General features: G+C 44.2%; 1 protein-coding gene across 2 annotated transcripts in view; it reads left to right on the forward strand.

Moving 5' to 3' along the window:
* Window positions 1–15,536, forward strand: part of LOC126335000 (uncharacterized) — a 912,695-nt gene that overhangs the window by 873,594 nt on the left and 23,565 nt on the right. The window contains exon 12 of one of the 2 annotated variants that reach the window (XM_049997826.1): window positions 9,398–9,589. In XM_049997826.1, the coding sequence (XP_049853783.1) occupies window positions 9,398–9,589 (192 nt within the window). The remainder of the gene's footprint in view (window positions 1–9,397; window positions 9,590–15,536) is intronic. The other variant, XM_049997835.1, reaches the window with a different exon arrangement.

Here is a 15,536-nt window from a genome sequence, read left to right on the forward strand (position 1 = left end):
GTTGTGCAGTTCCAACAGCGAGGGCGCTGAGGGCGGGCAGTGTGGTCCGTCTACCCATATGTTTTTGACACATGCGCGGAATACTCGCTGCACGCTATATATTACGTCACGGAGGGCTTCTTCGTCCTCCCACCCTCAAGTACCTTGGCGTCACCCTCGACCGTCGCCTCTCCTGGACCCCCCATCTCCGGACAATCCAAACCAAGCCACACTGCCGACTCCGTCTCCTCAAGCTCCTTTCAGGCCATACGTGGGGTCTGAACGCCTCCACCATTCTCCACACCTATAAATCCCTCATCCTCCCTATCCTTTGCTATGCCCATCCGGCTTGGATCTCCGCCCGCCCCCCTACCTTTTATAAATCGCTTCCAATCCTTGAACGCCATTCTCTCCGCCTCGCCTATCACATCTATCTCCCCTCCCCCAACGCGGATCCTGTACGATCTCATTCCTTTCCCCCCACCTCTTCCTTTTCCTTGAAAGGATCCGGATCCTGTACACCTCCCGCAAACTCGACCCTCCACACCCGCTTGTCTCGCCCATCCTCTCCCACCCCCGCCCGTTGCCGTGCCTGTATTCCCTCGTCCCACCCGGTCTCCATCTCTCCACCCTCCTTACCCTCTCCCAAAGTGCCTTCCGCCAGCTCCCCCTCCCAGATGATGTCCTCCTCCTCTCCATCTATCCCTCCTATCAACTTTGATCGTTTCGGCCCCCACTTCCTGTGTCCTTTCCTTTCGGCACCCTCCCTCCCTTCTCTTTCCTTTTCCCCATCCCCCTTCCTCCGCCCCTCTTCCCTTGGGCTTCCCCTCCCCCTTCCTTCCTCTCCCTATCTCCCCTGCCCACGGCATCTCTTCTCTCCCCTCTCCCTCTCCCATTCCCCTCCCCCCTCCTCCTCTCTTGGCAGGTCCCCGGACTCGTACACGGTTAGTGAACATTCGAGCGCCGGAGATCGACGCCTCGTGTTTCTGTGTGTGCCGTCGTTTTGTGCTTAAGTGGTTCAGTGTTATTCGTTTTGTGCACCTACATTCACGTGTGAATATTTTTTGTCTATGTCTGTGTCCAAGTGTCTGAACAACTTTTATCTTGGACTCTATGCCCGTGAACGGCCCCATATATTTTAAAAAGTGTTTGTCTGCGTTTATATGTCCACCATCTATTCATCTCACATTGTCACCATTTCTGTCTTGTATGTTTCTCTGCGGCCGAAGAGCGGCGTAGTATGCTGCTGCAGGCCTGCCTGTAAACAGGTTTAAAAAAATAACAATAAAGAAAAAAGAAGCTTCTTCGTCAGTCTTCGATGGCTCACCTGAGGATGGCTGGCAGGTGTCCAGTCGAAATATCGTGGATGGAAGCTAATGACAACCGCCTGCAAGCCCGAAATCGTTTTGAATGAATGGTGATGACAGTTAGCAAAACGTAATAAATGAGTACATCTAAAGTTATCTAATAGCATTATTGGTAAAAAGAAAGGTAACACAGAGATGTCACCAGTCCAAAAGTTGGTTTGAAGACCACTGAGCTGTACTAGACATGATCCCATTATATACGGGTCGAACGAAAGATTTCCGCTCGGGGCTTTGCAGTAACGTATATACAACGTAACGTGACTGTGATGCGGGTATATAAGCACCGGCATATAGGCAACGGATTAGTCCAGCATTCATGTCCTTCCGACATGCGTTAGGCAAATGCGGAAACGTTAACTATGGCGACCTCTGTCAGTTTATTGTTCATTTTTGTAAGGGTTTTATAATTCGTTTTTGTATCTTGGTTGTATGTTTGTTTTTCTATTCCTTGTTTTATGATGTTAGCGACGTTAACTTTGAGTTCATTTCGTTTTTCGTTCAATACTTGGCCGTGTTTATAGATAGTGCTTTACGATTGTTCTTAAGTCCTTTTTTTATAGTAGATTTTCCTCATCTTTTGTAAAGGGTACATTTATAAGATTTTTAATGCTTGGGTAGAACTTGAATGGTGGTGTTAGTGATTGGTGTTGTGCAAATTTTAGGTTATCAATTTTCTTACTGTGCAGTCTTTGTATCTGTGTGCTGACGTGAGAAATATAGTTATCTATAAAATTAAATATAGCGTCAACTGTTAGAGGAGTAACACTGTTTTTCATATGCAGATGCGCCAGATATACGTCTTAGTTCAAATCTTCTTCCTGCCGTAGTTTAACCTTGATGTCTTCTTGCAGCTGAAATTGTGATCCAAATTCTTGTACTTGCGTTGCTTAGCTAGATTTTGTTGTTATCTTAATATTTAATTTTATTGAAAACTATGTCTCTCGTATTAGCAGACAGATACAAGAATTTCATAATAAAAAAACAAATAACCTAAAATTTGCACAGCGTCAATCACTACAACCCGCACAAGTACTTACATCGCCATTCCAGGGATATCAGCGCATTAAAAATCGTAGAAATATATCTTTTACAAAAGATGAAGAAAACCTATTCAACAAAGAACTTCCCTACCTAATTTCCCCGGAAATACACAAGCCGATGAAACACCTCACTGCCTCATATAGACATGGCAAAATGATTACTGAACAACAAAATAAACTCACAATTAATATCGCCAACTCCATTGAACAACAGATAAAAAAACGCACTACAACCAACATTAAAAACTGGTATATAAAACTTTCACAAAAATAAACAAAAAAGTAATACACAACAACTCCAAAGCAGTAAAATCCATTAGGGCAAGAGCAAAATTATGACGACGTTGTTATCAAATGCGTCCAAACAGAACCAACGTGGTTACAATCTTTTATCGGCTCCCTGACGAGCCGGTCTCATACATATTGCTCACCGGAGAATGAAGAATGAGTATAGGGAGCTTGGTATGTCGGAAACCACAATTGTGGAATGGTGTACGAAGCCCCGTGCTGACCGGGATTCGACAAAAGGCACAACACGTTCCTTGAGCGCATTGTTGCAAACGACGAAAGCTGCTGCGAGACATTCGAGTACTCACCCTATAGTCCTCATCTCTTCCTACGCGATTATTACGCCTTCGTTCCCTCATAAAAGGCCTTGAAGGGTCGGCGGTTCCTGTGTGGGACGAGGGCGAACAGTAGGCAGTTACGGACTTCTTTAAGCAGCAGTACATGGTACTTTACCAAACGGGTATCATCAATATAGTGCGTCGGCGAAATGATTGCTCAGTGCTCAAGGCGAATTTGAGCGATTAGCTTTCAAATTCTTGAGTGCACGACCTTCGAACGGAAACTTGCTCATCCTTGCCATTACCCTTCTCCGACCACTGAAGTGACTCACCTAGCCAGAGGTAGAGGAGCCTACAGTTCAACGTGGATTCTGAACCACTGTGCAACTCTGATTTTTCATGTAACAAAACTTCGCGAGAGGGAAAAGATGAAAAAAAGTGACGTATAAAAATCACAAGACTGACAGGGCATCGAACCCAAGATCTTTGTATACTCATCTGTGACTTAACCACATTGTTTTTTAAATCTTAAAATTAAACCTCATTCTTAAAACGGAAAAAAGAAGTCACTTCCTCAGATTTCTGGTATCAGAGGCCAACGATGGAAAAACTTTTTTGCTGAAAATATCTTATTCTTATGTTTTTTAGGGTGGGAAATCCAAATATGACACTTAAAACACTTTATCATCAACCATTTCTTCAAATTTTACTGTTAAATTTATTAAATTAAGCGATATTTAAAAGAATTTAACAGCTTTAATATAGTTAAAATAGGAGTGATTAAAAATGGAATGATCATATAAAATTAATCGTCGATAAAGCAGATGCCAGTCTGAGTTTCATTGGACGAATCCTAAGGAAATGCAGTCCGAAACAAAGGAAGTAGGTTACAGTACACTTGTTCGCCCACTGCTTGAGTACTGCACACCGGAGTGGGATGCGTACCAGATAGGGTTGATAGAAGAGATAGAGGGATCCAATGGAGAACAACGCGCTTCGTTGCAGGATCATTTAGTAATCGCGAAAGCGTTACGGAGATGATAGACAAACTCCAGTGGAAGACTCTGCAAGAGAGACGCTCAGTAGCTCGGTACGGGCTTTTGTTGAAGTTTCGAGAACATACCTTCCCCGAGGAGTCAAGCAGTATATTGCTCCCTCCTACGTATTTCTCGCGAAGAGACCACGAGGATAAAATCAGAGAGATTGGAGCCTACACAGAGGCATACCGACAATCTTTCTTTCCGCGAGCAATGTGAGACTGGAAGAGAAAGGAGAACCGATAGAGGTACTTAGGGCACACTCCGCCACACACAGTCAGGTGGCTTGCACAGTAAGAATGTAGATGTAGATGCAGATGTAGATGTAGATGTGTGCCTTATGAAGAGAATCTCGACCATCGTACTTTTTTTTCTTTCTTTTTTACTCCCTACGGAAAGGTGGAAGGAGTATATAGAGGATCTGTGCAACGGCGATGTACTTGAGGACAATATTATGGAAATGGAAGAGGATGTAGATGAAGATGAAATGGGACATATGATACTGCGTGAAGAGTTTTACAGAGCACTGAAAGACCTGAGTCGAAACAAGGCCCTGGGAGTAGGCAACATTCCATTAGAACTACTGACGGCCTTAGGAGAGCCAGTCCTGACAAAACTCTACCATCTGGTGAGCAAGATGTATGAGACAGGCGAAATATCCTCAGACTTCAAGAAGAATATAATAATTCCAATCCCAAAGAAAGCAGGTGTTGACACATGTGAAAATTACCGAGCTATCTGTTTAATAAGACACAGCTGCAAAATAATAACGCGAAATCTTTACAGACAAATGAAAAAACTGGTAGAAGCCGACCTCGGAGAAGATCAGTTTGGATTCCGTAGAAATACTGGAACACGTGAGGCAATACTGACTCTACGACTTATCTTAGAAGAAAGATAAAGGAAAGGCAAACCTACATTTCTAGCATCTGTAGACTTAGAGAAAGCTTTTGACAATGTTGACTGGAATACTCTCATTCAAATTCTAAAGGTGGCAGGGGTACAATACAGGGAGCGATAGGCTGTTTACAATTTATACAGAAACCAAATGGCAGTTATAAGAGTCGAGGGGAATGATAGGGAAGCAGTGGTTGGGAAGGGAGTGAGACAGGGTTGTAGCCTCTCCCCAATGTTATTCAGTCTGTATATTGAGCAAGCAGTAAAGGAAACAAAAGAAAAATTCGGAGTAGGTATTAAAATCCATGGGGAAGAAATAAAAACTTTGAGATTCGCCTATGACATTGTAATTCTGTCAGAGACAGCAAAGGACATGGAAGAGCAGTTGAACGGAATGGATAGTGTCTTCAAAGGAGTATATAAGATGAACATCAACAGAAGCAAAACGAGGATAATGGAATGTAGTCAAATTAAGTAGGGTGAAGATGAGAGAATTAGATTGGGAAATGAGACACTTAAAGTAGTAAAGGAGTTTTGCTATTTGAGGAGCAAAATAACTGATGATGGTCGAAATAGAGAGGATATAAAATGTAGACTGGCAATGACAAGGAAAACGTTTCTGAAGAAGGGAAATTTGTTAACATCGAGTATAGATTTAAGTGACAGGAAGTCGTTTCTGAAAGTATTTATATGGAGTGTAGCCATGTATGGAAGTGAAACATGGACGATTAATAGTTTGGACAAGAAGAGAATAGAAGCTTTTTAAATGTGTTGTTACAGAAGAATTTTCAACGTTAGATGGATAGATCACATAACTAATGAGGAGGTAATTAATAGGAATGGCGAGAAGAGGAGTTTGTGGCACAAATTGACAAGAAGAAGGGTCCAGTTGGTAGGACATGCTCTGAGGCATCAAGGGATCACAAATTTAGCATTGGACAGCAGAGTGGAGGATAAACATCGTAGAGGGAGACGAAGAGATGACTACACTAAGCAGATTCAGAAGGATGTAGGTTGCAGTAAGTACTAGGAAATGAAGAAGCTTGCACAAGATAGAGTAGCATGGAGGGCTGCATCAAACCAGTCTCAGGACTGAAGACAACAACAACGCACAGTCATCGAAATTCGAGATAGGTGTGCCGATGGTAGCACGCAGGAATTCATGCAATTTTTTACAACCATCCCCGCAATGCTTGATGGTTCCTGTACATCAGTACATGGCATATCTACATTTTCACACAAAGTCCGCAATCCACCGTCTGGTGGGTGGTGGAGGGTACCTTGTTCTGTCCCACTCGCAAACAGGGCGAGGGCAAAACGAGTGCCTAATGACTGCGTGCGAGCCTTACTTTCTCTTATCTTTGTGACCCTTTTGCGAAATACTTGGTCTCGATTTAGCTGTGGTCGTTCCTTTGTGTTTCTATTTTTTTCGCATCGCTAACAGTCGACTTGCGCTACATTACAAGCGTTGAAATGTCCCCGACGTATTTGTTACTCAGGTGACAGCCAACGACTAGTTCACATTCGAAGTCACTCAGCTCTCTCGACCGATCCTCGTTGTTGTTACTGCTATTGACAACACAATACACCCCCCTCCCTCCTTCTGTAGTACCGGCGGTTTATAAGGAGAGAGTCGCCAACCGGACGATACGGCGGCCATTTTTCTGCTAAACTGCGGGCTGGTTTTTTGAATGGTAGTAGAGTAGTGGAGTACACGCTCCCTGAATCAAATGCACAAGACAATATGGCGAAACCATTCGTTAAATGCCTTTCTTTACAGCTATAATATACTCATATTAGCGTACTATGTACAGTACAGGGAAATTTGATACAGTGGCTGTAAAAATTGTTCGTTACTTGCATTTATATCCTTTAAAGTTCGTTTACTAGACATATTGCAATGAAAGCAACGTAAATAAAAAATATAGTGTATAGCATTTGCTTTGTATCGGAAGTGCATAACGCTAAAGATTTAACGCACCAGTATTACATCAGATGAATGAAAGTCGTAAGCAGTTGTTTACTTGTGACATGCAAGAAGTATGAGACACATTAGTACTTCTTAAAAATTGTCTTCAAGAGTACCTACAATTATTTACTACGATTAACGTTTCAGCAACCACGACAGCTGCGGAAAACGTGCTTACAACATGTCTGCGTCAACAGTCAGGCAATAATACTGAAACCAAAATAATGCCTAATGTTCTGATTCGGAACGAAATGAAGTTTGACGCTATAAAGTCGAATGAGCATAGCACAACAATTACAGGAACTTTCCGTTTCCAGCAGGGACTGTCAGATATTGGCTTCAGAAAAGCTTGTGATGCTACAAGTATGCACGAACTGTTAAAGAAATAAGAGCTTAAAAATGCAGTAAAGTGTAATAGGCCAACCTGTTTTGCGTGAATATTTAAAATCGCAAACGCTAATTACGTACTAAAAACTATATACAACTAAATCGAACATGCATGAACAACGCATAACAAGTCTCTCAATAATTCAAATACCTTTTAATAGTTTCCAAAAGTCCTCTGAATTTCAATTCAACTCAAAAGCACGGTGAACATAGGAAGCGCGAGAGACGTTTGGCGGAAAAATGGCCCCAAAGCTAATCAACCAATCACGGGCAACTTCACCTATGACCACTATCTCCGTATACAGGCTCTCCAGGACAGGTGCGCCTCTCGTGACATCTAGCGCCAATTCTGCATTACATAGAGTTTTCCGGGTGCTTTTGATCAGTCAGTGCAACGAATGAGGCATCTGTTTTACTTTAGGTACTTTTTTATACACTAAAGATGTTGATACTCTATTTTCACTTGGACGAGTGGTCACTATGGCCTCATAAAACAGTAAACAGCTTCCAGAAGCTGTGCAGCAGAGTGTGCGCTGATATGAAACTTCCTGACAAAACTGTGACTTTGTTTTGTTTTAGGGCGTAAAAATAACTCTAGTCATACGCGCCCAAGTCACCGAGCGAGGTGGCGCAGTGATTAGCACACTGGACTCGCATTCGGGAGGACGACGGTTCAATCCCGTCTCCGGCCATCCTGATTTAGGTTTTCCGTGATTTCCCTAGTGCGACTGCTACGGTCGCAGGTTCGAATCCTGCCTCGGGCATGGACGTGTGTGATGTCCTTAGGTTAGTTAGGTTTAAGTAGTTCTAAGTTCTAGGGGACTAATGACCACAGCAGTTGAGTCCCATAGTGCTCAGAGCCATTTGAACCATTTTTGATTTCCCTAAATCGCTTCAGGCAAACGCCGGAATGGTTCCTTTGAAAGGGCACGGCCGATTTCCTTCCCCATCCTTCCCTCACACGAGCTTGCTCTCCGTCTCTAATGACCTCGTTGTCGACGGGACGTTAAACACTAAGATCCTCCTCTTACGCGCCCAAGTCAAAACTATAGAACACGAAGACAGAGAGGAATTAAGAAATGAGTATACGTCAATCTCGACTGACATAAGAGAAGACGGCTAAAATCAGGGACGTGGAGAAAGAGCTACAAAAGACACCATACAGAAACGGAGGTCTAAAAGAAAAAATTAAATGGCCTTCGCCATATTGCTTTGAATGATAAAAAGTAAAACGCAGTTGACAGCCCGCGCGTCATTTGTTAAAACGGCCGATAACTCAGACGGTAAACCCAAGTGGGAACGTAAACGGTAAAAAAATAGGCATTCCGTAAGGATGTGACGGACAGTTAAAGCCTGGGTGCAATGTGTACATAGTGGTGGGGGATCGCCACTTCTCAAATGACGATGGCTATAAAGGCAATGCCCAATACGCTGTTGTTGTTGTGGTCTTCAGTCCTGAGACTGGTTTGATGCAGCTCTCCATGCTACTCTATCCTCTGCAAGCTGCTTCATCTCCCAGTACCGACTGCAACCTACATCCTTCTGAATCTTCTTAATATATTGATCTCTTGGTCTCCCTCTACGATTTTTACCCTCCACGCTGCCCTCCAATACTAAATTGGTGAGCCCTCGATGCTTCAGAACATGTCCTTCCAACCGATCCCTTCTTCTAGTGAAGTTGTGCTACAAACTCTTTTTCTCCCCCATTCTATTCAATACCTACTCATTAGTTATGTGGTCTACCCATCTAATATTCAGCATTACTCTGTTGCACGTCATTTCGAAAGCTTCTATTCTCTTCTTGTCCAAACTGTTTATCGTCCAAATTTCACTTCCATACATGGCTACATTCCATACAAATACTTTCAGAAACGACTTCCTGACACTTAAATTTAAACTCGATGTTAACAAATTTCTCTTCTTCAGAAACGCTTTCCTTGCCATTGCCAATGTACATTTTATATCCTCTTTACTTCGACCATCATCAGTTATTTTGCTCCCAAATAGCAAAACTCCTTTACTACTTGAAGTGTCTCATTTCCTAATCTAATTCCCTCAGCGTGTGTGTGTGTGTGTGTGTGTGTGTGTGTGTGTGTGTGTGTGTGTGTGTGTGTGTGTGTGTTAGCTGCAGGTGTACAGGTGTGCCTGTCGGCAGGGTGGCGGCTGAGAGCCAGTGGTACCGGCTGTCGGTGACGGGGTACCGCGGCAACGCCTCGGACTCGTTCTCGGCGCACAACGGCGTCTACTTCAGCACCGTGGACAACAAGCAGGACCAAGCGCCAGAGTGCTGCCCCTGCGCGCGCTCCTACGGCGGCGGTTGGTGGTTCTACAGGTACTGTTGCTCCAGGTACAACCTACACGCTTTGTACATTGCCAGCTGCGTTGCGCCTCACGGCTGCCGCAACACAGCGGCTAGATTTCATCTGTCATTTCTGTTTGTGCTTGAGCTCCAGGACGACGTGTCAGACGGGTACCACTTCAACTTTCGCGACACTGAGACAGAGCACCAGCTTGTCTCCTTGGCGTGCCAACAGTACGCCGACTTCAACATGCGTAACAGGTTTGAGGGGTGTTCGCTCGGCTGTGGTGCTAGGAGGAGGGCGAATAAGCTTCACACAGCTTGGCGGAAGTTGACGGAGATGGCCGATGCTAGGTCAGGTGATGACACCGCTCCTTGGTCGGGACTCACTCGTTCGGGCAAACTAAACGCTTCAGTTACTTTTGAGAACGTCTTCGTCCAACAGCTCAAGTACTGGTGTAGTAATGATGGTAAATGCAACTAAATTTAAAATCAACACAACGGAGACCGTGCGACTGCTACGGCCGCAGGTTCGAATCCTGCCTTGGGCATGGATGTGTGTGATGTCCGTAGGTTAGTTAGTTTTAAGTAGTTCTAAGTTCTAGGGGACTGATGACCAGAGATGTTAAGTCCCATAGTGCTCAGAGCCAATACAACGAGACAAGTAATTTTAACATTCACTGTAGACTAACACGCAGTGTACGTCGATGGTTCGACAAGTTTAGCTAAAAAAACAAGAAAAATGTTTGTTTCGTAGACAACTCAACTTGCTTCTCGACATAGGCTCCTTTGAGGCACACACGTTTGGTCCTTTGGTCCAGCTGTCCTCCTCCTTTTTCGTCCAATCGGGAAAGTAGCTTCAATCAAACTCTGCAAAATACTCATTGACTGCAAGTATCACTTTCTCATTTCATGAAAAATTCTTCCCAGCAACGAAAGCTTCAAGTTGGGGAACAGTAAGAAGTCACTTGGGCCTAAGTCTGGTAAACAGGGTGGGTGAGAAACCGTTTCAAGCCCCAACTCATGCATTTACGCCGTTGTTATCGCTCATGTGTGGGGTGGTCCATCACCTTAGTAAAAGATCACATCTATGCATGCCAACCTTGGTCTTTTTTCAGCCATTCTTTTCACTGCCACTTCGACCTTGGTATGTAATGATGGTTCCCAGTTTCAAAGGAAATCACAAATTAGCGCAAAAACTCAGCTTGCGACTAAACATCGCCAGACATTGAGCTGACAAATTGTGCCATATGCGCTTTTGGTAGACTGTGAGCAATCGCGGCACTCACCTCACACACGTCTTCTTCATAACTACTTCTTCCAGCAATAGTTATGCACTCGCTCAATTGAGATGCCTACAGTCTCAGCAATCTCACGAATTTTTATTCGGTGGCCTTGCATTACCGTATCATTGATTTTGTCAGTGATTTCCTTTGTGGTGAACTTAATTGGACCTCAATTGGTCGTGCTTCGTCTTAGGCGCTCTTCCGACCCCATTTATACTCCTTAATCTAAAAGCAAATGATGGTAAATGGTGGTGGAGAGTCTGCGTGAACTTAATCCAATTCTGTTTTGATTTATGCGGCTGTCCAAGCCCTTAAGTGAAACTGTTTAATAACAGAACGAAACTCAGTTTCCTCCATTTTCAGTCGCAGACGACACACTGACAAATTCAGGCGGCTGCCAACAATGAACTGAACGATGTAAAGTGTTGAAATCCTTTATACGATCCTTGGAATAATCTGGCTTACCAATCATGAAGGTGCAACAAAAATGTGCCATTCTTTCATGTAAATTTATTACACTTGTCAAACCGTATTAAAAACCTCAACCCCTAATACATTCATTTGCGAATGCAAACGACCCTATGGGTTTCGAATGATAAAATGGGGAAAAGTTTTTCTTGTAGTCAGATAGTGCGAGAGATACGTACTAGGTGGATATTTTGTGGGGTCTTGCCCAATCGTTGCTAAGAGGGTGCATACGGGATGAAGCGTTCTCGGAATGCTATACAACCATTCAAACAGATAAGACTAGTCGATATATTTCTGTAAAACAACTGACTTTTGCTGTTGCACATGGATTAAGAAAAAAAGTGAACTGACTGTAATCGTCTCTGCAAGTGGAGTAGAAAAAAGTTTGGCACCTGCTATAATTTAATTTGATTGAAATTAATTAAATAAAGGAAAGTTTCATTAATGTAGTGAGAAATGAAAGGGTTGCTCTACCGATTCACAGAATAAAAGTTCTGTCCAAAATAACAATTTGATTTATTATGACTAAACTCAAAATAATAATCAAAACATATGAAACATTTACAATAATCAAATTGGATACTCAAATAAATGCTGTGAAGGTGAAGTTGTCCATAAACTAGATTGTGACATTTATGACGAAGTGTTATGTGGAGCCAATTCCTTGCAACTCAAATCTTAAGAGAAACACCCAGCCAACCCAACATTTATTTCTGCTACAGTAGTGAGAACTCAGAGAATGAACACCCAAGAGAGAACAAAGTAAGAAAAGACGAACAGGCGCGCTCTGCTGAGCTCTGATTATCACAGAGCAAAATTCCCTAATCTGCCGCTGCTGCGCACATACATTACCAAGCTGTCTTCTTAACTGCAAGAACACGATCTGGCGTACCGGAGGCGATGGTTGGTTGCTTCGACGTCCCGTCGTGGTGATGATAATGTCGCGAGTATAGCCCGAAACAAATTATCCTGGTCTGGTTGTTCCAGACAAAAGACTTCCTAGCAATACAAATGCGTCTCTGAGGGAGACGAAGAAGGCTCGCCACACAATCATTGACGGTACAGTGATTGATTTTAACAAGTGAAGTCACACAGTAACTGCGATACAGTCAACTTTAGCCAAAACTGCTTAAGACAGACAACATAGGCCGCTTGTACGCAAAACGCTCAATTGCCAACTGTACTCGGAAAGTTACGTTGAATTCGAAACTTCAGCAACTTCGTCAAACATTTACAATTAAATGAAAGTATATTAGACAGCCAACGGAAGACAGGCTGACTAGAGCAGCGAGAGCTCAGTCTTGTAACCTACTCTGAAAGGCGAGAGCCGACTACCACAAGAGCACCCGTACAAACCGAACACAGAACATTCCCGCCCCTACAACAGTGGCCGTGGTTAAACGTTCCAACCAGCAACTCGAAAACCGGCGGAAAATTCCACTCTATTGCCGACGCACTACTATTCCACCAATGGAGATACTTGGCGCCAATTTTTGCGCCGATTTTGCTACGTCGCAGAGCTATCCCCTGAGCCAGCCAATCACAGTTATGATTTTGCAGAAAACGCGGGAACTTGCCCGCCAAGACTGCCTGGGAACACAAGTCATTCCCACGCCTCGCTGGTAGCCCGCCAGAAAGCGTTTTCGCTAAGTTTCTGCGAAGTAACAGAATCTCTAGCCACTCGACTCCCTCACACCCATCGGCTTAACCCTTTCAAGCTCAGCAGAACCCGCCTGTCAGCGGAACACCCGGGTGACGAGAGACGCTGCGTGGGAAGTCCGCTTGTGAAGGAATAGCGACCTTTCACCGCATGCAGTTAGAGAGGAAAATCGAATTACTCAGAGTAAGATAGAAATATGGGGGGGGGGGGGGGAGGAAGGAGGGCTCATGCCACCTCTCAGAGAGTCTGATAGATCACTGTGTGCGTGACAGAGGCGAAGTTGATTTCAATGGCGGCGTTGCAAGCCATCTGGACCTGAAACATGATACATGCAAGCGCCAAGTCGACGGACGATCTCGCCTCGCGTCCACCGCCTGCTGCCCCTAAAAACCAATCAAAAGACAATATCATGCACCGTGAAGCGATACTTGCGGCCTTCCTTCGGCGCTGGATGCTGAGCAAGGTGGAGTAGTGAGCGATGGCGGCGGTCGTGAAGCAATTTCAGCCGGCAATGGTCCGTCTCGTGGATGCGAACGATACGTCGCGAGAAACAGTTGCAACGCTTGATCCCTGGCGCGTACGGAGCGAAGTTCGGCCATCTGCTGCTTCAATGTTCTGACAAAACGTTCCTCTTCGCCGTTTGACTGTGGATGGAACGGTGCACTAGTTAGACGCCGTATTACATTGCATTCACAAAATGTTTCAAAGTTATGAGACCTGAACTGAGGTCCGCTGTCTGACACTATTACCTCAGGTAACCCTTCTAAGCAGAAAATCGATTACAACACCTGAATTGTGCTACGTGAGTTCATGGGCAAAGCAAAAGGAAACTTGCTGTGTTAGGCAACCACAATTAGCCAACGAATGTTCCAAAAGGGTCCTGCGAAGTCTATGTGCATAAGTTGCCATGGCGATTGCGACTTAGGCCAAGCAGAGAATTTTTGTGGGACTTATTTTCCGCACATGCGTGATACGGTGACGTCATCTGTTATACAGGATGTCCGAAAAGTCTTTCCCTGATTACATAAATTTACAACTCAGGCTAGAAGTAAGATACAAATATGAAACTGGTGTCTAATTGTTTACAAACTATTAAAGTTTTTTTCACACATTAGTAAACTTCCACATGAGCACCCTTAGTAGCACGTAGCACATCTAGACGATAATTTCCGTCCACACATTAGCCAACATCACTGGAGGGATCGATTCTACGACTGTGGTTATCCGTTGCCGCAGGGTTTCAAGATCTGGTGCACGTGTTCGGTAGACCTCGTCCTTGATATACCATAAAAAGAAGTCTAATGGGGTTACATCAGGAGAGCGTGGAGGCCAAACCGTTGGCCCATCACGGCCAATCCATCGCCCAGGAAAGGTCATATCGAGGTAGGCACGGACGTCCAAACCCAATGAAGCGGTGCACCGTCTTGCTGAAACAAGACATAGGCGTGATACTGAAGCAGCTGAGGAACAGGATACAGTTGGAACTTGTCCAGATACACTGCAGATGTGATGGTAGCCTCAGCGAAGAAGAATGGCCCGATAATTCGATCGTGCAATAACGCGCACCAAACATTCACCTTTGGACTGCCTCTGGTGCACTCCATGACCTCGTCAGGGGGTTGTGAACCCCAAATGCGCACATTATGGCGACTCGCTACTCCACTGACAAAAAAAGGTCGCTTCGTCGGGAAAGGCAATTCGTCTGAGATAACCACCATAGTCCTCAATACGTGATAGCATTTCGACCTCAAAGTCATATCACGTGTACTGTCATTTGGCAACAATGGAATTGGAAGTTTACTGATGTGAAAAAAAAACTTTGATAGTTTGTAACAATTAGACACCAGTTTTATGTTTGTATCTTACTTCTAGCCTGAGTTATCAATTCATGTAATCAGGGAAAGACTTTTCGGACACCCTTGGGTGTCCATACTCTGCCAAGTACAGTGTCGACGCTTAACTGTTTCGTACGAACAATCCCCCGGTGTCCTCCGTGAAGCAACTGCAACACTTCTTTTTACAGAGCTTTAGGGATCAACATACGTGACTGTCCACTGTCATTTTGAACAAGAACCACACCTCTCTGTACAGCAAGGCTATACTGACATACAAAGTATCGGCTCACTACAGAGATCTTTCTGCTATTCAAGGAGTGAGGCCAAGATGTGCGAATGAAGTTGAGCACGATGTTCAAATATGGGTCAGATTCCTTGGCCTGTGCAATTTTCTTATAGTTCAGCGGAAAAGACTGAATCAATTCAGAATCCTGTGCATCGATGTGACAACAAGATGCAGCAGAAGCGTCAAAGTCTGTGCAGGACCAATCGGATGACGTGAAAGTGCGTCCGCATTACCATGTTGAGCTGTCTGACGACATACAGTCTCGTATTGGTATTGAGACAACAACAAAGTCCATCGTTGCAATTTTTGGGCAGTTCGTACAGGAACCGGTTTCGTCGGATGAAACAAGGACTTCAAAGGCTTGTGATCCATTACTAAGTAAAATTTTCTGCCATACAAATAGTGGTGAAACTTTGCGACACCATACACAATAGCCAATGCCTGTTTTTCAATTTGTGAA

The sequence above is a fragment of the Schistocerca gregaria genome, chromosome 1 (assembly GCF_023897955.1).
Source record: "Schistocerca gregaria isolate iqSchGreg1 chromosome 1, iqSchGreg1.2, whole genome shotgun sequence".
NCBI classification, from domain to species: domain Eukaryota; kingdom Metazoa; phylum Arthropoda; class Insecta; order Orthoptera; family Acrididae; genus Schistocerca; species Schistocerca gregaria.